Source organism: Erinaceus europaeus, chromosome 4, assembly GCF_950295315.1.
Source record: "Erinaceus europaeus chromosome 4, mEriEur2.1, whole genome shotgun sequence".
NCBI lineage: Eukaryota > Metazoa > Chordata > Mammalia > Eulipotyphla > Erinaceidae > Erinaceus > Erinaceus europaeus.
In genome coordinates this window covers 59,050,010-59,073,805 of record NC_080165.1, presented here as the reverse complement: position 1 = coordinate 59,073,805, position 23,796 = coordinate 59,050,010, and the positions used below count along the sequence as shown (strand labels likewise).

General features: G+C 47.0%; 1 protein-coding gene and 1 long non-coding RNA gene across 3 annotated transcripts; both read right to left on the bottom strand.

Annotated features, from left to right (window-relative positions):
* Positions 1-687: 687 nt before the first annotated feature.
* Positions 688-11,886, bottom strand: ARMC12 (armadillo repeat containing 12). Of its 2 annotated transcripts, none has more exons than XM_007534250.2 (6): positions 11,548-11,886; positions 10,766-10,911; positions 10,434-10,568; positions 2,791-2,964; positions 2,579-2,650; positions 688-1,056 (listed from the first exon to the last, which is right to left on the bottom strand). In XM_007534250.2, exons 1-6 carry the CDS (start codon positions 11,789-11,791, stop codon positions 724-726), a joined length of 1,104 nt encoding a protein of 367 aa, XP_007534312.1. In that variant the 5' UTR covers positions 11,792-11,886; the 3' UTR covers positions 688-723. The 2 variants fall into 2 exon arrangements, with proteins under 2 accessions (XP_007534312.1, XP_007534313.1); XM_007534251.2 differs by having other exon boundaries at positions 11,629-11,879.
* Positions 11,887-19,056: 7,170 nt separating this feature from the next.
* Positions 19,057-22,360, bottom strand: LOC132538287 (uncharacterized). The gene is made up of 3 exons (XR_009549687.1): positions 22,211-22,360; positions 21,113-21,170; positions 19,057-19,173 (listed from the first exon to the last, which is right to left on the bottom strand). It is a non-coding gene; the product is annotated as an uncharacterized LOC132538287 (long non-coding RNA).
* Between the last annotated feature and the right edge of the window lie 1,436 nt (positions 22,361-23,796).

Below are 23,796 nucleotides of genomic sequence, written 5' to 3'. Positions count from 1 at the left end.
TAGGCCTTGTTAAGTCTCCGATATTTGGAAGCTACTTGTTACGGCACAGTCTAACCTGGCCTGAAAAATTCAACACTACACTGTTTCCTGTTGACTAGCTTTGGTTTCTGTCCCCAAATCTGCCTTCTTCCTGATACTTTCCCAAAACATTGACTCAACATCCGAATTAAAACAATAGAAGTCGAGTGGTAGAGCAGCAGGTTAAGCGCAAGTGGCACAAAGCTCAAGGACCGGTATAAGGATCCCAGTTTGAGCCCCCAGATCCCCACCTGCAAGGGAGTTGCTTCACAAGTGGTGAAGCAGGTCTGCAGGTGTCTGTTTTTCTCTCCCCTTTTCTGTCTTCCCCCTCCTCTCTCCATTTCTCTCTGTCCTATTCAACAACAATAATAACTACAACAAAGGCAACAAAAGGGAATAAATAAATAAAAATACTTTTAAAAAAAGTAACTCAATATATATCATAAATCTAAAATTAAAACCTAAGTTTATAAAACTCCTAAAGGACATGTAAGAGAAAAAAAAAATTTAAAAAGCAGCAAGGAGAGAGTCTTTCCTCTAAACAGGAATGTGGAGATGTGTTTTAGAGCAAGGTACCCACACGTTGGCATATTCTGGGGCAGAGAAAATGAGGAATGAAATCTTCATCCAGTTTTGGAAGGCCCTGGAGAGATACTGTCCCCATGCTCCTACTCTCCCATATTCATTTATTGACTCTCCTTAATTTTATTCCCCATTATGAAAGTAGGAATGACTGGGCTGGCAGGAGGAAGGCCGGACCGACACATCTGGGGGGCACTGCAGGCTAACGATAACCTTGCAGGCTTGAATCTGAACCTCTTCTTCAGGGTGGATGACCAAGGCAAGCAGCCGGTCTGCCAGTCGGGACTCATCCCCAAATAGAGCTTCATGCAGAGACTGTTCATTGTAATGCCATTTCACAGCTCGGTAGTGAGGGGTATTCCGGCCCTCACTCAGCCGCTCAGCAAACACCAGTGCTTCTACCAGCAGACTCCCTGGCTGTGAGGACTGGAACAGGTGCAAGAAGTTGGGGTGTACCTGTGGTGGGATGGAGAGAGAACGGAATGAAACTCCAGGAAATTCTAATGTACCTCTTCCATCTTCCTATCCCCTCAATTCCCCTAACAGACAGATCTAAGCTTCAGGTGCAACTATCTAGGATATGGATATATATATATATAGTTTTTTCTTCTTGTTATCATCCTTTAATGTAATTACATTATAGTCATTTGCATGTGTGATATTATAAAAATTGAGGTTTGCTAATAGATTAAGACTCAGATGTTCTCATAAAATAAACATATGGGGTAATAGGTATATAATTTAACTAGAAGATGAAAAGCCTTTCACAATGTACACATATACCAGGTCATCATGATATACACTTTAAATGTCTTACCAGCCTGGTTGGGGAGTAGCTCAACTGGTAGAGCATCAGACTTGCGTGCCCGAGGTTCCCAGCTCAGGCCCTAGTGCCACATGAACCAGAGTGGTGCTCTAGCCTGTCTTTCCTTTTCTGTCTCATGCGAAGAATACTTCTCTCGTGTATAATAAATAAACCTTTAACAAATTAACATCTTACAAGTTATCTGTCAATTATGTCTCATTAGGGCTGGGCAGACAGCATAATGGTTATGCAAAAGACTTTCATGCCTGAGGCTGTCAGGTTCTAGGTTTAATTCCCAGCACCACCATAAACCAGAGCTGATCAATGTTCTGTTTTTCTCTCTCTCTGTATTTCTCTCATTAAAATAAATAATTTTAAAAATTGTGTTTCAATAAGCTGGAGAGAAAAATTTCCTTGTAATTCCATCAAGGGTTATGTCATTAGGTGGATATAAATTTAGAGTTGTAAATTGGGGAGGCAACATAATGGTTATACAAAAAGCTTTCGTGCCTGAGGCTCCGAAGTCCCAGGTTCAGTCCCCAGAACTACAATAAACCAGAACTGAGAAGTACTCTGGTAGCTCTCTGAGTGTGTTTCTCTGTCTGTCATTAAAAATAAAGAAAGAAATATTAAAAAATAAATTTAGAGCTGCTTTATCATCTAAATGAGTATAGTGTAATGAACCTTCCTATTCCTAAGAATGAATTTTTTTAAGTCCCTCCCCCAGCCTTAAAATATTAGAATACCTACATTAACTTGTTAGTTTCTTTCCTTCTTTTTTTTTTTTTTTTCTAGGTAAAGATAGATAGGCAGAGAGAGAGAGCATGAAAGAGACCACAGCGTGGTGGGAGTTGGGCTCAAACCTGGGTTGCACACATGGCCAAAGCAGCACAATAGCCAAGTGAGTTCTTTTGTCAGCTCTTAACTTCTGTTGAGAAGTTCTCCTTTGTTCCTAACTCTCAGGGTGCAGAAGACAACACAAAGGAGGATTCCCTCTCCTAACAGAACAGACTCATCCTTTTGGGAGAACAGTACAGTGGGTGGTTTTCAGTTTATCTACTATAGAAGCAAGAAGGAGAACAAGATAATTCCGCTAGGACTAACTCTAAGAATCTAGGAGATTCTTAGTTGCTATTCACCACCCACCAGCCCCTTCTTCAGTTTCTTTCTCACCTGGCAGTTGAGAATATCATAGAGAAGATCCTGCTTCTGTGCCAGGGTGCTCAGCAGTCGAATGGCTTGCACCTGGACAAAGAAAAGAGGAAATCATGAGAAGGCAGGTTAAATCTGGGCCTGAGCAGGGAAGAAAACCTTCTGCTTCTCTCTCTGGGTGCTGCACCAGGGACAGGTAGGAGGGCAGGGCCTGGACCACGGTCCTCAGGCACCTGTGCCAGAATATAGTCTGACTGCAGAATCTCCATCAGGGCAGGCATCACCCGTCGCAGCTGCGGATGCACGAAGTCCGGCAGTGGGAGGTTGTTGAGGAGTCTGAGGCCTGCGATGTGCAACTCTGAGTCCCAGATGGTAGAGACCAGTTCCAGTACCTTGATGGAGTGTTCCTGGGATGGGAGCAGGGAGGAGAGAAGAGTCTGTTTTTATAGGGTGACTCCCATCATTGATCTAGCCTCTGCCTTCACTCTCCACAATCCCAACTATTAAGGTCACACCCAAAAGATAGGTCTAACTTGGATTCTCAACATTGTCAGACCCAGCTGATCACTTCCATTTCTTTGAAATTCTTTCTTTACAATTTTTTTAAATTTACTGAATAGAGACAGAAATTTAAAAGGAAGAGGAAGAAGGAGGGAGGTAGAGGTAGAGACACCTGCAACACTGCTTCATTGCTTGTGAAACTTTCCCCCTGCAGGTGGGGACTAGGGGCCTGAACCTGGGTTCCCATGCATGGTAACATGTATGCTTAACCAGTGTGTCACTGCCTAGACTCTGTTTTATATCCTTCTAAGACTAATTTTTCCACTCAATACAATGATCTGGAGATTGACCTAAGATATCAATATGTCATTCTTTTTATTGTTGAGCAGTATGTATTCCATGTCATGGGTATGCCAGTTTTCCCATTCATCTACTGAGAGATATTTTGATTGTGTCCAGGTGGACCTGTCTTAAACAGTGGTATACAGGGGTCTAGGAAATAGCTCACTTGGTAGAGTGCACACTTTGTATGTATGAGGATGAGGGTCTGAAACCCTGGCCACCACAGAATAGCATCTACATAGGGGAAGCTTCAGAAGTGGTAGAGCGATAGTGTGGTATCTCTCCTCTTTCTCTTTCCCTCCCTCTGCCCAGGAAAAAAGAAAGAAAGAAGAAAGACCCAGTTTCTCTATACTTTCACTAGCACGTGGTATGTTTGCTAATTTTGAGTTTAGATCATCTAATAGATACAAATAGTTCACTAGGGTCTAAATCTTCATTTCACTCATAACTAGTGATGTTAGACACCTTTTCCATGTGCCAATTTGCAATCACTATACCCTCTTCAGTGGAACCTTTCTTCATGTCGTTTGCCCATTTCTAATCAATTATTATTTTTTAATACTGAGTTTTAAGAGTTCTTTATATATAATCTATATATACAGCTTTTGTCAAATACTTTCTCCTAGTGTGGAACTTTTTTAAAAAAATGTTTATTCATTCCTTTTTGTTGCCCTTGTTGTTTTATTGTTGTAGTTATTTTTATTATTTTTTTTAATTTTTTTTTCTTTTTTATTTAAGAAAGGATTAATTAACAAAACCATAGGGTAGGAGGGGTACAACCCCACACAATTCCCACCGCCCAATCTCCATATCCCACCCCCTCCCCCAATAGCTTTCCCATTCTCTATCCCTCTGGGAGCATGGACCCAGGGTCATTGTGGGTTGCAGAAGGTATTGTTGTAGTTATTATTGTTGTTGTTATTGATGTCATTGATGTTGGGTAGAACAGAGAGAAATGGAGAGAGATGGGGAAGACAGAGAGGGAGAGAAAAAGAGAGACACCTGCAGACTTACTTCACCGCTTGTGAAGTGACTCCCCTGTATAGGTGGGGAGCGGAGGGCTCAAACCGGGATCCTTACGCTGGTCCTTGCGCTTTGCGCCACATGCGCTTAAGCCGCTGCGCTATCACCCTAAACTTGTTTTTGTTGTTGTTGTTGTTTTCATCCTCTTAACAGGGTTTTCACAAAACAAACACTTTTAATCTTGATGAAGTCCAGTTTATCCATTTTTCTTTTCTGTATGGTGCTTTTGGTGTCATCTCTAGGAACTCTTTATCAAATCATAGGTTCTGAAGCCTGTGAGGTGCTGCAGCAGACAGCAGGTTGAACTCTCAAGCATGAGGTTCTGAGTTAGATCCCTGGCATAGAATGTGCCAAAACAATACTCTGGTGTTCTCTCTTTCTCTCTCTCTCTCCCTCTCTCTCTCTTCCATGAGGGTTATCACTGGGTCTTGGTGCCTGCACTACGTATCCACTGCTCCTGGTGGCCTTTATTTCCATTTTTTTTAATGGATAGGACAGAGAGAAATTGAAAGAGGAGGTGGGTAAGGGGATAGAGAACAGGAGAGAAAGATAGACACCCGAAGACCTGCTTCACTACTTTTGAAGCGAGCCCCCTGCAGGTGGGGAGCCGGGGATCCAAGTGGTATTCTTGAGCAGGTCCTTGGCGAGGGTCCTTGCACTTAGTACTATGTGCGCTTAACCCGGTGCGTCACCGCCCAACCCCTGAAACTATATTAGCCTTTATTACCCACTTCTTTACTTTTCCACACTACACTGGCCACATGAAATACACTATACATTTTACTTATTTGAGTATTGCCTGTTCTGTCTTTTTAACATAAACTCCACCAGCATAAAGATTCTTTTTTTGGGGGGGGAGGGTATGGTAGCGCAGCGGGTTAAGTGCACATGGAGCAAAGAGCGAGGACCAGCTTAAGAATCCAGTAAGAATCCTGGTTCGAGCCCCCGGCTCCCCACCAGCAGGGGGATCACTTCACGGGTGGTGTAGCATGTCTGCAGGTGTCTTTTTCTCTCCCCTTCTCTGTCTTCCCCTCCTCTCTCCATTTCTCTCTGTCCTATCCAACAACAACAGCAATGTCAACAATAACAATAACAACAACAACAAGAGTAGCAAGGGGAACAAAATGGGAAAAATGGCCACCAGGAGCAGTGGATTAGTAGTTCAGGCACAGAGCCCCAGCAGTAACCCTGAAGGGAAAAAAAAAAATTCTTCCTGGAGCCAGGTGGTGGCGCATCTGGTTAAGCACACATGTTACAGTGTCCAAGGACTGAGGTTCAAGCTCCTGCCCCCCCTGCCCCCCCTTAGGGGGAAAGCTTCACTACTGGCAAAGCAGGGTGCAGGTATCCCTCTGTATTTCTCCCCCTCCCCTCTCAATTTCTCTGTCTCTATCCAATAATAAGTAAATAAAAATACTTTTACAAAAAAAAATTCTTTCTGTTCCCTTCATTGATATTTCTTGAGTGTCTAGTACAATTCATACAAAGTAAGTGCTAAATATACATCTTTGGAAATGCCAATGCTTGAATGGAGAAGCAATACCAAACACAAATATCCTCACAAATTTTGGCTTTTTGAACCGTGTAAGTGGGAGGCAAGACTCCTGGTGTGGGGACCATATGGCATCCCTATTAGTATTCTGCTCCTCCCTGCCCACACCTCTCCCTGTCTGCTGAGACCCAAAGGGCAGAAAGGAGTGAGCAAGGCAGAGGTCAGCAGATGCAAATACCAGGTAGTGAGAGAGCACTAATCACAGGGTGTAAATGACAAGGGCTGGCTAACAAAGTGGAACTGATCATGCCTTTCATGCTGAGAGCTTTGAGGATGACCGAGCAGGGTGTAGACAGGATCAACTCTCTCTGGAGAAGGTGGTCTGACTTAGGGATTAGTGCCAACACCCAGTTTGGACCTGCTGGGTTAGAGGACCTCTAAGCAGTTGAAGTGGGCCAACTCACAATGGTTCTGGAGGTCAGGGGAGAGTCAGCCTATGGACAGAGACCAAAGAAGCCAGGCCAAGGAGTAGCTGTTTGTATGAAGGCAAAAGATCAAGTACTCAGGACCAAGAAATGGAAACAAAGAGACAGTAACATAGCATCCTGGCATACAAGGATCTCAACTGAGTTGACTCTCTCAGTGTAGGATCCTTAGATTGTTTAGAACCAGCTCTCCTAGTAATTCTTTTCTTTCTTTTTTCTCTAGTATTCCATTGTGTATGCTTAAAGCTATTTTTTATTAGTGATTTAATAATGATCAACAAGATTGTGGGATAAGAGGGGTACAATCCATACAATTCCTGCTACTTAAGAGTTCTATATCCCATTCCCTAATCTTTACCCCTCTGGGAGTATGAGCCAAAGATCTTTATGGGGTGCAGAAGGTTGGGAGGTCTAGCTTCTGGAATTGCTTCTCTTCTGGACAGGGGTGGTGATAGGTTGATCCATACTTCCTCCTAGTAATTCTGAGATGCTCAAGAGTCAGTCTTATGGAAAGCTGAGAAGATTCAGGGATGAAGTGGAGGCAGTTGGCAAATTGGGGGTAGAGGCCTACGCTCTTTTTACCAAGAGAAATGTGATGCAAAAAAAAAAAAATTAAATGTGAAAGTATCAAGTGTTGGGGAGGTAAAGAGCAACAAAAATACTCATGCAGTGCTAGTGAAGTTGGAAATTTCCGCTGACCCGGCCATGCCACTCCTGCATACCCACCCTGGAGGTGTATAAAGACATGCCCACAGTACCATGTGGTTAACAGAAACCTGGAGACAACTTGAGTGACCACCATGGACAAACATTATTGTAGAGTATTCACAAACTAGCATAATGCAGTGGTGGAAAAGAGAAATCAAAGCTATCCACACAATTAAGGATAACTGTTTTCAAATCTGGATGTTAAAGGCCAGCTACAGTATATTTCTGCACAAGAAACTTAAAAAAACATTCTAAGTGGGGGGTCAGGCAGTGGTACATCCAGTAGAGCACATGTTACAACCCTCAAGAACACAGGTTCGAACTTCCAGACCCCATGTGACCTTTGTGATTTCCTGATAGGAATGCCTTTTGTTATTCAGGATGAGCCTCTTTCTGTCATCCCAAATTATGGGAATAAGGTGACAGTGTCTAGAAAGTTTCCAAATGCAGGGCTAGTGACCAAAAAGAACAAGTAATATTTTGAAGGAGGAACTTTCAGTGTTCTTTACCCCTTTAAGGAGAAAAGAGTTGTTGGGGATTGAATTCAATCATCAGTGACCAATGATTAATCAATTATGCCTACAAAATGACATATACACAGTAGAATTCTACACAGTTGTAAAAAACTAACCATGCTACCCTTTGCTACAACATAGATGGAAATAGAGGAAATCATATTGTGTGAGATAAGCCAGAAGGAGGACAAATACCAGATGATCTCACAGATGAACTCAGAAACAAAGCAGGCTTGGTGGTGGGTTGAGCACACACATTATCATGTGCAAGGTTCAAGCCCCTACTCCCCACCTGCAGGGAGAAAGCAGGTCTGCAGGTTGAGAGATCCTGGAATGAGGAAGTGACTGTTAGAGTTGTTGACCTTTCCTGGAGCTTCGGTCACAGACCTTGGAATGAGGAATTGACCATTACAGTCCCTAAAGTTCCAAACAAAACAAGATATGACTAAGCCACAACAACTACATAACCTCCTACTTTCCCCCAGAATTACACAACCCTATCACTCTTCCCAGAGTATAAAATGATTTGTGGTAAATGGTGCCAGCTTGGACTCTTGTCCACTGGTCCTGGTCTGACTTCTTTGTCTGCTGGTCACTTCCAGTTTTCCTCCAATAAACCTGCCTTGGTTCTCGAAGATGTGTATCTATCTCTCTGTCTCTCTCTCTGCATCTTGACACCTGGTACTTCTTTCTATCACAGATGTCTCTCCCTCTCTATCTCCCCAATCCCTCTCAATTTCTCTCTGTTCTATCAAATTAAAAAAAATTAAAAAGGAAGGGAAAAGGGGGATGGGGTGGCTGCTGGCAGCTGTGGATTTGTCTTGCAGGCATCAAGCCCCAGCAATAACCCTGATGGAAAAAAGAGAGGAGGGAAGAAAGAAAAGGACAATACAAATTGAATCGTAATGGATTACAGTCTATCACAGTAGATTTGGGAACTCAGAAGATGGAAGAATTACTAAAGGGAGATTGGGACTTAAGTCCCTTTAGTGGAGAAGGATAATGGTTTGTTAGACGTTGAAATATACTGATATCTATCTTAGGGAAATGTACTCTTGTGACAGCGATCCTATAAATCAGCATTCCCTTAGCAAAGTGATAGTGGAGCTGGGGAAGAAAATTATGCTTACTAAATATAACCTCCATAAAAAAAAATACCCTGAGTGACAGAGATTAAATAGCTTCTGAGTAAACACTGAAGTGCTAGGTATGTGGCACACCCAAAGAGGATGTGGAAGCCTTGCCCTCTTTCCACAGACCTTGCTAAGCATCTCTTCTTAACTTTGTTTGCACCTCTGGTATATTGGCTTGTTGGAAAAGTCACAATGTATTTTTCCACTTTACTATGCAAAAATGCATCATGACTTTTCCAATAATCCAATATACCAAACCATAAATGTAAGTGAAATGTTTTCCTGAGTTCTGTGAGCTGTTCTTGGTGGGTTAGGAAACCTGAGGAGGAGGTTGTGGGAACCTCTAAATATGGAAGTCACTCAAAAGTATTGGGACTTGTAACTGTCATCTGAAATGGGGGACAATTTTATGGAACTGAACCCTTACCCTTTGTTTAAATCTGTCGGTCTGCACTAACCCCAGGTAGCTAGTGCCAGCATTCAATTGAACTGTAAGACACCCAGTGTGTTAAGACAGTTGGCTGACAACAAAGAGGACCTTAAAGGGGCTTTCTGTTGTTTGGGCTCAAAGAAAATCTAAGCTCCCTAGTTCAGTATCATCCTGAGATGCAGATGCTCTTATTATTTTCCTAGGAATCTGGCCACAATTTTCCTATTTATTTACTAGGAAAACCGTATTTCTTTTTTAAAAGTATCTGTAGGAAATTAATGAGACATTTCCCTGCCCAAACCATCCCAACTACTATTTCAGGTTAATGCTTGAAAACCTTTCTGGGAGTCGGGTGGTAGTGCAGCAAGTTAAGCGCAGGTAGCACAAAACACAAGGACCGGCATAAGGATCCCAGTTTGAGGCCCCGGCTCCCCACATGCAGGGGAGTCACTTCACAAGTGGTGAAGCAGGTCTGCAGGTGCCTATCTTTCTCTTCCCCTCTCTGTCTTCACCTCCTCTCTCCATTTCTCTCTGTCCTATCCGACAACAATGGCATCAATAACAACAACAATAACTACAATAATAAAACAATAACAAGGGCAACAAAAGGGAATAAATAAATAAGTGCTTTGAAAAAACTAGCTTGTGAAGAGTGGATACTCTAAAAAAATTATTTATTTTATTTTTGAGAGAGATGCAGAGAGAGAAAGACACAGAGAAAAACCTCTTTTTCTTTTTCTTTTTTTTTTTTTGTCACCAGGGTTATCACTGGGGCTCAGTACCAGCAACTGCAAATCTGTAGCTCCCAGCTTGTGGATTCATTCTTTCTTTCTTTCTTTCTTTCTTTCTTTCTTTCTTTCTTTCTTTCTTTTTCTTTCTTTCTTTCTTTCTTCTTTTTCTTCTATTTTATTTGACAGGACAGAGAGAAATTGAGAGGGGAAAGGTAGAGAGGAAGAGGGAGAGAGAAAGACAGACACCATTCGTGAAGTGTCCCCCTGCAGGTGGGGAGCAGGGGCTCAGACCCAGTTCCTTGTACATGGTAATTCAAGTGTAACTGAATGTGCCACTGCCCAGCCCTGAAAAGCATATTTCTATGCTATAAACCCAGACACAGCAAGTTTCAGGTTTCTACGCTATAAACCCAGACACAGCAAGTTTCAGGAACATGATCATTTATCCAAGACCATTGAAGAACCTGTGGACTATGGGCATCTTGTGTGTTCCACCTCATTGCCTGCTCCTGGACTCACCTGGATTTTGAGTCTGAATTTTCTGATGCCAGAGAAAGCTTTAAGTGTGTTGAGGGCCTGGATTTTGACACTGTTGTCCATGTCATCCAGCATGCTGCCCACCAAATCAATGTCCTCAGCAGTGCAGGCAGAGGCCTAGAGTGTGACAAGAGTGATGGAAGAGACAGAAGAAGCAGAGGTCCTGGGTCCACTGCCCTCCACCTCCCACACACACAGTATCATCAAGACTCCTGAACATGCTCCCTCCCACCATCAGTCAGAGGCAGGTCCCAGGACATAACATGGCCAGTCAAGGGGGCAGAAAGACCTCCTGCTCCCTTCCCTTCCCTCACCTCGTTCTCCAGCAAGTACACACAGCGCGTGATACTGTGCAGGATCATACCCTTGGTGAACTGGTCCTGTTTGCACTCCAAAGAGTTGAGGAGCCTCCGAAGCTCACCTGAGTCCCGTCCGTGCCGCTCCCGCTCAATTGCCAGGCCTAGACAGCCACCCAGCCCAGCTCAGGCTGCGGACTCAGAAAGTGACGACAGAATGGGGTTGGGAAGTAGGGGAGAGGAACTTGGGGCTCAAACTGCCTTGCCTCTTCAGAGAAACCATCTTGCTGCACGCAGGACCACCGTGCACAGTGGAACAGGGCGTGTACTACACAAGGGCACCACATCATATCAAAACTATTGCAGCTTTGTATATTTACACATCACCGTTTTCTGGCACATGGCAATAACATATAGCATTTCATCATAATCAGTATAGGACAGTGGTAGTCCAACAGATGGCAATAAAGTGCCTCACAGGGTAGGTACCATCTTCTACTCTGCACAAAGGTGCCGTAAAGATTCATGGAAGCTCTGGATATGTAGACCCTCCAGCTTTCTCTTGGGAGGAGAGCTGGAAAGCTGGTGCCAAGTGTCTAAGCAAAGGTATTCTTGGGCAAATATAGAACTTGAAGACCTGCCTGATACATTATGAGGATCCATTCAAGTGCCACCCACCAACCAGGGTCCTTGAATTAACCTATCTGGCTGGCCTTGGGGCTTGCCTGGGACTCTGCAGGGTGGGGTTGAGGAAGAGAGAAAAGAGTAAAAGGAAGGAGACAGGAACTTGGAGGAGTCACCTTTGGGCCCTCCCACACTGGAGACCTCGGGAGCAGGTGCCTCCTGGGGCAGAGCCCTTTCCCCAGGGTCCGGACACTCACGGGCGATGCAGACAGGTGAGTTGCTGCAGAGGGGTGGGTGGCATCTTATGCCTGCCCTGATGGCCTTGTAGAGCAGGTAGATGGCTCCGGCACCTGTGGCGAGGCCCACTATAGTTTTACGAAAGTCCAATTTCTTCACACATTGTGGGATGCTCACGCCCATGTCTTCAGTGCCGCCTTGGCACAGGGGGAGCGAGGCCCCAGGCAACTGGAAGAGGCCTTCCGGAACCAGAACCCTGACAAGGCCAGGAACCAAGGCACCAGAATCGGAATCTGGTGACAAAGGAAGCTGGGGAAACGACAGTGAGACAGATACTGGTGGTCGGGAAATGGGACCATCAGGACTCTCCGGAAAGAGAAAAGAAGGTTCAGCTTTGGAGGGAAGGAAGCTCAAAATTCTAGGGCAGTGAAAAGTTTAGGTCCTTTGCATCACCTTTTCTGTGGGGAAATTAAGTTGGTGGGGGCTCCAGAGGCTGCCATTCTTCCATTAGAGGGCAGCAGAGGCCTTTGGAAGTTTCTGGGAGGGGTGTCTGGGTATGTCTACTAGCCGCCCAGCCCCTTACTTCTCCCACCCTCCCATTTTGACCTCTTCATAGATCCACAGCTGTTTTTCTGCAGGTAATGACCCCCTACCCCTTTCCATCAGAGGATAAGAAGGTGAGGAGGCCTCATAACATTTGGCAGAGCCGTGAGTAAATCCATTATCTTCCAGCCTCTGCAAATCCCCCTGCTGTATACATTTCACTGTCTAACCAAAAGTTCTTGAAGGCACTTGGCTTTGCATTTCCAACATGTAATACAGAGTCCTATACTTAGTAAGTGTTCAGTCATATTCATTGTTCACCAATAACAAAAGAGTGGCAAAGTCTCAACAATACCAGGGCTTCAGAACTATTTAATCAATGTGGCCCAGGAGAGTTAAGGAAGTGTCCTAGCTGGTCTCAGTGCCTACATTTGTGACCTCAGAGGATTCAAATTTATCATTCTAAAGCTCCAGGATTAAAATTCAGGTGGATAGGCCAGGTGGGGGTGCACATGGTAGAGCCCACTGTTACCATGCACAAGGACCTAGGTTCAAGCACCTGGTCCCTTACCTACAGTGAGTGAGCTTCACAAGTGATGGAGCAGTACTTCCGGTGTCTCTCTTCCTTGTCCATTTCTCTCTGTCTGCATTAGATAAAGGAAGGGGGGGGGGCAATACAAGGAAAGAAAGAAACGGCAGCAAGGAGTGGAGGCGTTATCATCATGTAGGTATTGAGCCCCAGTGATAATTTTGGTGGCAAGAAGAAGAGGAAAAAATAATAAAGAATGGAAGCAAGAAACAAAGGAAGACAGATCTGGGTAGGTGCCTTTACATCATGGCTATTCTAAATTTCCTACCCTATCCACATGCACACACAGGGGAGGAGAAGCTTAAGGCCTCCTGTGGGATCAGAAATCTTACTCTTCAACAAGATGAGAACCCACCTTTGGAGACCTTGGTCTCTATCACTAAGGCAAAGCAGGTGAGGCCAGACCCTCTCTTCCTATGCCCTTCCTACACCTACTACCCCATGCTTTGGGGTCTTACCTGCTGGTACAGAACAGGAAAGTGACAGGCCTCCAAGCCAGGCTCAGACCCAGAGCCAACACTGAGCATGGTTGCATCAGAACAGGGTGTCTGGCTGCCTGGCTTTGAGCTTTGTTAGAAAAGAGACAGGGCCAGGCAGTAGTGCACCAGGTTAAGCACACATGGTGCAAAGATACCAATTTGCAAAGATACCAATTTGAGCCCCTGGCTCCCCACCTGCAGGGGCGGTTGCTTCACAAGTTGTGAAGCAGGTCTATAAGTGTCTATATTTCTCTCCCCCTCTGTCTTCTCCTCATCTCCATTTCTCTCTGTCCTATACAACAACAAAATACAATACTGATAACAACAATGGAAAAAAGGCTGCCAGGAGCAATGGAGTCATAGTATAGGCACTTGGCCCCAGCAATAACCCTGAAGGCAAGAAAGAGAGAGAGAGAGAGAGAAAGAGAAGGTTCTGGGCTCTGAACTAAACTTGGGCTTGAAAAATGAGAGACTGAGAGAACCAGAGCATCACTCTGGCACATTTGATGCTGGGGATCAAACTCAGGACCCCATGCTTGGAAGTCCAGTGCTTTATTCAGTGTATTACCTCCTAGGATGCACTGTAACTCCTCCTTGCTACATCTAAAGTCTCTTTCTTTCTTCCGTTGTCACTGGGGTTTCATTGCTCTGGGAAAATCTTTTCATAAAGAAATGGATTTGAGTGCATATGCTAAAATAGCAAGGTCTGGGGTTCAAGTCCATGGTCCCCACTGCAGGGGGAAGCTTGATGAGTGGGGAAGCAGTGCTACAAGCCTCTCTCTCTTTCTCTGTCTCTCTCTCTCTATCTTCTCCCCTCCACTTTCAATTTCTCTCTGTCCTTTCAAAAAAATAAATGTTAAAAAATAGAGAGAGAGAAACAACAGTACCAAACCTTCATTAGTGTGGTGAGGGCTGTGTGCAAACCTAGATCATGAGTGTAGCAGACCAGACATTCTACCAGATGAGCCATCTACTGGCCCTAATGGCCTTTACTTGTGGTCCTACCCTCAAATGACTCAGAGGGATTGGAAGCAGAGTTCTCACCATGTGGCATGTATACTAGCCCATAGCATACGGGAGGGGGTTGGGGGGAGGAGACAAAGGAATGAATATTGGTGGAGTCAGTGACTGTTCTTTCTTGGGAATGATCATTTTTTATTCAGATGATATTTTTCTTATTTTGAGCATTAGAATGTACTTGCTTGGGGGGATGAGTGATCAGAAACCCAGTAGAGCATACACATAACCATGCTAGAGGACCCAGGTTCAAGCCCCCAGCCCCTCCTGCATGAGGGAAGCACAAATGATGGGTCAGTGCTACAGTTGCTCCCCTCCCTCTCTCTCTTTCTCTCTCCATCCCCCCACCTCCCAGACTGTCTCCCTACCTCTCATCTTCTATCAAAAAAGAAAGGAAAAGAGGGGCTGGGTAGTGGCTCAGTTGGTTAAGCACACACATTACAGTATGCAAGGGCTTGGGTTTAAGCCCCGAATCCCCACTTGCTAGGTAAAAACTTTACCAACAAAGTAGTGCTCAGGTCTCTCACTCTCTCTCCCTGTCTACCATTTCCCTCTCAATTGCTCTCTATCTCTATCTAAAATAAATAAGTAAATATTTTTTTTTTAAAAAAGGCTTGTGAAACAGTGGAGTTGTGCAGGCACCAAGCCCCAGTAGTAACCCTGGTGGGGAAGAAGAAAAAAGAGAAGAGAGAAAACTTGCTTTATTAAAATGATGGTGATGATAGATAGTAGGTATGTTTTGGACATTCTTAGGAAGCTTGTGGGAGCTTAATGTTCTTGTGGCTTTTATTTTCTTTCTTTTGCTTTTTTTCTGTCAAATCCAAAAACCTTAGCTGAAGAGAAATCTGCAATCCTATGAATACAGAGCCAAAGACTGTATTTCAGAGATCTTTTCTATATTTCCTTATACACAGCCAGAACCTAGTTTCTTACTTGCCCTCACCTAGATAGTAGAACTGGGTTGTGCTCACACACAGCTCCCACCTCACTGTCAAGACTGATGCTTACATCTTGTCAGGAGTGGTGATGTTAAGTCTTTCTCTTGCTCACTCATTAATAAAACAAAAAACAGTTCAACCATTGACACTGTTTTGTGGTCTTTGTGCTTCGATTTCGACATGGGTAAAATGGGAATAATACTACCACAGGGCTCAGAGGATTAAGTAAAATACTTGGAGCAATGCCCAGCATATGGAGGCCACCAAATATTGACTACGAAATAATTACTACTCTACCCAGGTTTCATCTGGACAAAAAACTTGGGGTGTGGGAAACAGTCATCACATAGGTGGGGGATCTCAATGAAGCCTGGCAGGCACTTCACTCAAGTCCTCCCCTGCACAGTCTTCAGGCCACTCAACCCAGCTCTACAACCCACTAACCTGCCTTGAGCTTTTTTTTTTTTTTTTTAAGTGAGATGGGGGCAAGAGCAAAGTACTTACTGTGCCATCCATGGAATTTTGTCTGGTGTGGGGGGGGGGGGGCGGGGGAGGGGGGGGTTGAGTCCAAGTCCACATACATACAAAGCAAATGGTCTACCCCTAAACCACATCCTAGAAGCCACCTTGAAAACTCAGCAAACACCTACATCAAAACAGCAGACTGGGGATAATGGCTATGCAAAAGACTCCCAAGTCTGAGGTACTGAGACTCCAGGTTCAGTTCCTAGCACCATCATGAACCAGAGCTAAACAGTGCTCTGGTTTCTCTCACTCTCTCTGCATCTTTAATTAAAAGTAAAGATATGAGGGGGTCAAGTGGTAGCTCAGCAGGTTAAGCACACATGGAAAAGCACAAGGACCGATGTAAGGATGCTGGTTCAAGCCCCCGGCTCCCCAAGAGTCACTTCAGAGGTGGTGAAGCAGGTCTGCAGTGTCTATCTTTCTCTCCCCCTCTGTTTTCCCCTCCTCTCTCCATTTCTCTCTGTCCTATCCAATAATGACAACAACAACAACAATAATTACAACAATAAAACAAGGACAACAAAAGGGAAAATAAATATTAAAAAAAAGAAAAAGAAATAAAAATAAAAATAAATAGCTACTACATTTCCAGTTCCCTGAGATAATTTATTTCTAAAAAGTCAATCCTAGTGGCTGGGGAGATAGCATAGTGGTTATGTAACATACTTTCATGCCTGAGGTTCTGAGGTCCCAGGTTCAGTCCCCAGCACCAGCGTATACTAGAGTTGATTAGTGTTCTGGTCTTTCATTCTCTCTGCAGCTTTTTCATAAAAAAATAAATAAAAATTAAAAATAGTAAAAATAAAAAATACTGTAACTAGTACATTCCCTGAAATTAAAAACTAGTTCCCTGAAATTGTTTCTAAAAGTCATTCCTAGGGGCTGGAGAGATAGTATAGTGGTTATGCAAAAAGCCTTCCATGCCTGAGGCAGCTATGGTCCCAGGTTCAATCCCCAGCACTACCAGAGTTGAGCAGTGCTCTGGTATAACATTAAAATAACCCCCACCTACAGGGGGAAAGCTTCACAAGTGGTGAGGCAGTGCTGCAGGTGTCTCTCTCTCCCTTTCTACCACCCCCTTCCGTTTTGATTTCTGGCTGTCTCTATCCAAATAAATACATAATTTTTGAAAAAAGTAAAAAAAAAAATTAAAGTCATGGCACCCTGCGTGCAACTCTAAAACCATCTCCTTTTTCTCTTGACCAAGACACTGTTGAACGTCAGCCTAGTTAATTAGATAAGTCTAAAATGCTCTATGTCAACAGACCATTACCGAGGGTGACCCAGTGCTTGTGAGCTTAAGAGGGAAATCGGCCTGCTCTATAATGTTGTGAAAACCCAGAAGGAATTGGAGGGGCTTCGGCTAATTGCATATCTGAGTCCCGGCTTCCTCCTCCGAAATAGGGTGCTTTAATCACTGTGTAAAAGCTTCTGCCGGGACTGAATGAGAGTGTTTGTATGCTGTGACTTTCGGTGCACAACATGTGTGAGCTGAGAGTCAGAAAGCTGAGAGATCCGGGATTGGGGTGGGGGAGGCTGCTGCCAGCGCCCAGATGAAGGTCCCTCCTCCTCCCCAGCTACCACCCTGGGGAACCCGATTCTGGGGCCTCTCGGTCGCTCGCAGCTCAGACGAAGACAAGGGGGACAGGAAGAAAGTGGCGAAAGCAGCGGCGCGGAGGGGGCGGCGCCCCCAGAGGAGGAGGAGGACGGGTCCCGGCGGAGGCCGCGCCTCTCCCCACCCCGGGCCTCCGCGAGCGCGCCCTCCCCCCTCCCCCCTCCCCGGGACACCTCCCCCCCTCCCCCCCGCATCCGGCGACGGGCACAGGATGTTCTTTCGCTCCCGCCCCCCCTCCACCCCCGCTCTCACTTTCCCTTTGCTCCCCTCCCCCAGACCCGCCGCGCCCCGCGCCGGCACCTTGTTTAACTCCTTCCTCCCCGCGCCCCGCGGCGCCTGGGCGCCCCCTGGGGGCCTAACCCTAGCATCCACCCCCCGAGACGCCGAGCGAGCCCGAGGGCTGCCTGAGAAGCGGGGCGCCTGGGCCGAACTCTGGACCCTGAATTTTGGGGTCCTTGGGTCTGTCGGGGATGAAAAGAGACTCCAGGGACCCAGGCAGTGGGCTGGAGTGCCCGGGGAAGGGGCCAAGCGGGAACCATCAGCAAAGGGCCCGGGAGGAAGTCGCTGGGGTCTGGGAGCCCACCCTAGTCCTTTCCCGCCCCGGGGTTCAGATAAGTGGCGGGGGGCTCCGGGAGAGGATGGAGAGGCCCCACCCCTCGCGCACACGTCAGCGTCTCCATGGCAGCGGGGGGGGGGGTTGGGGGTGAGAGGGAAGCGGCAGAAAAAGGAAAGATTTCAGAGACAGGTCTGAAGATTTAAGGACCTGGATGGGGGTGGGGAGGCGGCAGGGGCGGGCTTTTCAATCTTCTCTGGTTCACTCGTCCAAGCCCCAAGCAGCTGTGGGAAGGGCTAGTGTGTTGGTTGGTTCATTCAAGAAAGGTTGAGCTTGCACTAGGTACCTCTGTTCAAAGAACGGGGTACTGCAGCGCTCTATCCCAGCCGGTAACAGTGAGCCTAGGGTGGCCACGCATCCCGCCTTAGGTTTGTGCAGCCAGCGGAGTTATTAATAGTTGTCGCTTTCTCACGTTCAGCAGTCTGTGTGTGTGTGTGTGTGTGTGTGTGTGTGTGTGTGTGTGTGTGTGTGTGTGTGTGTGTGTGTGTTTGTAACTGGCACTTTCTTGGCATTTTATATTCTCTGTAGTCTTGGCCCCCTCACTCTACGAAAGAAGACGCTGGCTCCAAGAGGATAAAAGACCTGCCCAAGGTCACACAACTGAGTGTTGGATCCAGGGTCCAAACCCTGGTCTATGTGGCCTCTAAGGTCCTGCTGTCTATTTCATGCTTCCACTTCAAAATAAATAGATGACAGTAAATAAATAACAGACACTGACCCTGGCTTGCAATAGTTTATGGGGCTGAAAATGCTACCAGTTATAATTAAGTATCAAAATACAGAGGGGGGGGATCTGAAGGCAGTTTTCAGAGAACATTGATGACAAAATGACCCAAGTGGATTGGAGATCAGCAGTCTTCATAGAGGAGGTGGATTTGGAACTGGGTTGTGAAATGGTGATAGAACAAGAATCACTAGTGTGTCTGTGGGGGCGGGGGAGAAAGCAGAGAGAGAGAGAGAAAGCAGAGACCCCCCCCCCCCCCCCAGTGCCAGGAAATGAACAATCCAAAGGCATCAGACTAGGGCCCTATAACTAGGCAGACTGGAATCTTCAGTAATGAGAGGATCCCTCTGTAAAGCCCAAAGCCACCAGTAGTGCCCACTCTCCTTTCTGCTCCCACTTGCCTCTATAGTTTCCTTTATCTTCCCAGGAGTGCACAGATTCTGCACTTAAGGTCTTCACAGTAGGCATTTGGCACAACACCTTGATGTTAACATGTTCAGTTTCTCCCTTTCTCACCCTTCTCTGAAGAAAACAAAGAAATGGCAACTCCTTGGGGGTAGAGTGGTGGGTGGCTCACTCCATACAGTGCACATATTACCATGAACAATATACCCTGGTTCAATCCCTCATCCCCACCTGCAAAGGTAAGCATCACAAGCAATGATGCAGTACTACAGGTTTCTCTCCTCTCTGTCCTCATTTTTTTTTGGTCACCACTATAAAAAAAAAAAAAGGACAAAAATTGGGAGTCACTTAAGTGAGAGTCAGGAAACCAACAGGTGTGATGGGAATGGCAAGACCAGTCAGAAGAGAGAGCTGGAAGTGAGAGAAAGGAGCTCAACCAAATCAGTGAGTCACTTGTGGAACAGTTGCTACTCTCCCTGTTATGCAGTAGGTCCTGTGCTTGCTCCATGGCCCCGGCCCACTTTGAGTGAATCTAGGTCTCTTTGTTTGGAACACACAGGTTAGCAGCTGGTGTATCCAATGTGCTAGGTGAAGGAGTATGACCTGATAACCTACACAATAAACAATGTTTGAGAAAGATTATTCCAGAGGAGTGTGTAGGAGGAAGGAAAAGCCTGGGTTAGAAAGGACAGTATGGCAGCAGCTGTAGGAATTTGGGGCAAAGGTAGAATCTGTGGTGTTAGAGAGTAAGGGGTGATGGGGGGGCCCTCTTGTAATAAAAACAGTAAAGAGAAGAACCTGACAATGAATCAAGACATAGGATGGTGAAAACAAATATATATATATATGTAGTTTTTAAAAATATTTAATTTATTTATTCATGAAGATAGAAGGAGAGAGAGAAAGAACCAGACATCACTCTGGTACATGTGCTGCCAGGGATTGAACTCAGGACCTCATGCTTGAGAGTCCAACGCTTCATCCACTGCACCACCTCCTGGACCACAATATATATGTAGTTTGTTTTTTTTTATTTAAGAAAGGATTAATTAACAAAACCATAGGGTAGGAGGGGTACAACTCCACACAATTCCCACCACCCAATCTCCATATCCCATCCCCTCCCCAGTAGCTTCCCCATTCTCTATCCCTAATGGACCCAGGGTCATTGTGGGTTGCAGAAGGTAGAAGGTCTGGCTTCTGTAATTGCTTCCCCGCTGAACATGGGCATTGACTGGTCGGTCCATACTCCCAGTCTGCCTCTCTCTTTCCCTAGTAGGGTGGGTCTCTGGGGAATCGGAGCTCCAGGACACATTGGTGGGGTCTTCAGTCCAGGTATATATGTAGTTTTATCGTCTGCCTTCATGGCAAGTTTGAGTAATGAGAAGATCATGCTAGGTAAGGGTTTGAAGCTAGTGTTAGGGACATGAGGCTGAGTTTGTCACTTCCGGGTCACATGAGGATAGATGTTCTGTAGGTAATTAGACAGGGAAAAAGGGAAATCCAAAAAGACAGTCTTGTGAGAATGTCTCTGTCTCTATAGGTATGCAGGCATATTCCAAATAACCAATGACCTTAGATGTTATGGGTAGATTTCATATATAAGGAAAAGGTTGGTAGCAATGACACTGAAGCTGCTTGTATCTGGAACACACAGTGAACACTGGCTGGGTGTGACAGGTGTGGGACATATGCCTGGATGTGTGGGAAGGTGGTCCATAGCCCAGGCCTGTGCTGGAATCTGTCTCCTCACCTTTGGCTACAAGCAGCGCCAGAGATATCATGAGATGGCCCCCAGGGTGTGAGGCCCAGGTGAGGTACTTGAGTAGTCTGGGGTCCCTCCCCTAACCCCACCCTTCAAGGCCCTGGAGCCCAGGCCAGTGTTGACTGCCAGGGTCTTTCCTGGGACTCAGCAGAGGATGGAGCCTCTCCCTGCCTGTACTGGCACACTCCAAGCACAGCATGTCCTCTGGGCACCTTACAGACACCCCAGGAGGCCCGTAGGGGAGAACATGTTCCCCACTCCACCCCCAGGAAGATTCCTGCTTGGGGCTACCTTCTGAGCTCCCAGCCCTAGGGCTGTCATCCTCACTGGCAGCACCAGGTCACAGGAGCTGAGGAGGAAGAGAAGTTTTGTGGTTGGGTGGCAGGATCCATGGGTCTTTGTTGTGGCTTTGGGTGGGAGGGTGGGTAAGGCAGAAACGCAGGATCTCAGGCTTCAAAGCACCTCTCCACCTGCTTCTCCCTCCCTCTGAGGAAATCTAAGGGCCTAGTGGTTTTGAGGGGAGGGGACAGGAAGAGACTGTGAACTCTGGGTCAACCGAGGACACCAGTGGGGCTGTGTGTGTGTGTGGGGGGTTTGATCTTACTTTATATTCCATTCTTCTTAGCACCCTCATCCTGGGCTCCCCACTATCCTGAAAACAAGCCTCTATCTGTAGCCACTAGGAGTTACATCCTCCACGCCAAGACCTCCAGAAGTCTCCGCAATGGTGGGGGTTCGGGGAAATGGAACAAGTACAAAGCAGCTATAAGCAAGGCCACACCTGTTGGTGGGGTGAGGGAAGTGCCCCTCCTAGGTAGGGTGGTGGACTCTGCTAGTCTTCGGGCAGGGGGATGTATAGGAGGGGGGTGAGACAGCGGAGGGATGTTGAAATGTTGCAGGGTGGAGGTCCCAGGGAGGCAGGCGGGCTGGGGCGGCAGAGGAGGCGGGGGTGGGGGGTGCGCTCGCCCCACCCGTCCCGTGGAGCCTCGGAGAGAGCCGGGTCGTCGCTGACCGCAGGCTGAGAGAGCGGTTGATCTGGTGAGCGAGCACACCCACTTACCCAGCTGCTGAGTCAGGCTGTTCTCGCTCCCCGCCCGCCCGCCCGGGACATTGTGTTCCAGCCCCAGCGCGCTGGCACGCGGCCCAGGCGCTCACACCAGCCTCCTCGGCCTGTTTGTGCTCGCGGTTCGCGCTCGTTGGGCGCAACCGCCCCGCCACCCAGCCGCGGCCTCCGCTGCCACCTTAGCTTCGCGGGTGCAAGCGGGGGCCAGAGCAGGCAGCAGGCTGGTGCTCCACTCCAGGCACACGCGCCCAGCCCGGAAGCCCCCTGCCCCAGCAGCCCTGCCGGGTCACCAGCCTTAGAGCGCCCAGACCTATCCATCTCCCCACCTGAGCCCCGCTTTTCAACCCCGGGAGTGTGTAGGGCCTCGGGTGGGGCGCAGGTATTGGCAATTCCACGAGGGAACAGGAGCCACCCAGGCTGCTGCCGTCCAAGCCCGGCTCGCGCTCGGTCCCGGCGGCTGGAGACCCGGAGCACTGCGAGCCCAGGCTTGGGAGACCTGGGATGCTGTCACGTGACAACGGAAGCCGGTGCAGAGAGAACCGGGTGGAGTTACCCCTGGGATCTTGGCTGGCCCTTGCCCCTCTTGCCTCCTGCTTTCTACACCCGAGCCTAGAGGTTTCAGGGATTTTCAGTGGGCTGGCAGACCAAGCCCAGTTCTTTTGGATAGAATGGGAAACCCCTGGGGGTCGGGCGGTAGCGCATCAGGTTAAGCGCAAGTAGCGCATCAGGTTAAGCGCAAGTGGCGCAAAGCACAAGGTCCAGTGTAAGGATCCCGGTTTGAGCCCCCCGGCTCCCCACCCGCAGGAGAGTTGCTTCACAGGCAGTGAAGCAGGTCTGCAGATGTCTTTCTCTCCCTTTCTCTGTCTTCCCCTCCTCCATTTCTCTCTGTCCTATCCAACAACGAACGACATCAACAATAACAATAATAACCGCAACAAGGGCAACAAAAGGGGGGGAAATAGCCTCCAGGAACAGTGGATTCATGGTGCCAGGCACTGAGCCCCAGCAATAACCCTGGAGGCAAAAAAAAAAAAAAAAAGAATGGGAACCCCCTGGCGTGATACCAATGGTAGAAAGTGTAGGGGCATTAGTGAGTGCAAGTGGATGGCAGGATGGAGGAAGACCACCCCAGACTGGAGCCTGACCCCTCCCTCAGTGCAGCTCCAATCCCTGGCTTACTCAGTTTTCACTTTATTCATCCTTCTGCAGAAAGATAATACTGGATGCTGGTTCTTTGGGTTCCACTATCTCCAAACCCAGGAGGACAATAGGGGGCTTACACACTGAGCACTTACCCTGTGGGAAACCACTGGGCCCTGCTAGGATTGTCATTACAAATTCACACCAGGCAACCTGAGAAATGGCTCAACTGGTAGAGCGTTGGACTCTCATTCATGTCTGAGGTTCTGAGTTCAATTGACAACACCTCATGTATTAGGCTGTACTCTGCCTTTCTCTCTCTCTTTCTCTCTGTCACATGTGAAACTCTCTCTGATATATGATCAATAAAATTAATCTTTTAAAAAAAAATGTTCACAACAGGAAGTCAGGCGGTAGCGCAGTAGGTTAAGCACAAGCGGTGCAAAGTGGTGGCGCAAAATGCAAGGACCGGCATAAGGATCCCGGTTAGAGCCCCTGGCTCCCCACCTGCAGGGGAATCGCTTTACAGGCGGTGAAGCAGGTCTGTAGGTGTCTTTCTCTCGCCCTCTGTGTCTTCCCCTCCTCTCTCCATTTCTCTCTGTCCTATCCAACAACAACGACATCAATTATTCTTCTTCTAGCGTTTGCCCTTCTTCCGTAGCCAGTCAACAGCGTCAGGTTGAGCCTGATGTAGTTTCGAGACCTCCTTTGAATCTGGAGAGGTGGTAGTCGTTGACTATGTGGGTCATAGTCTGTCTGGAGCCGCAGGGGC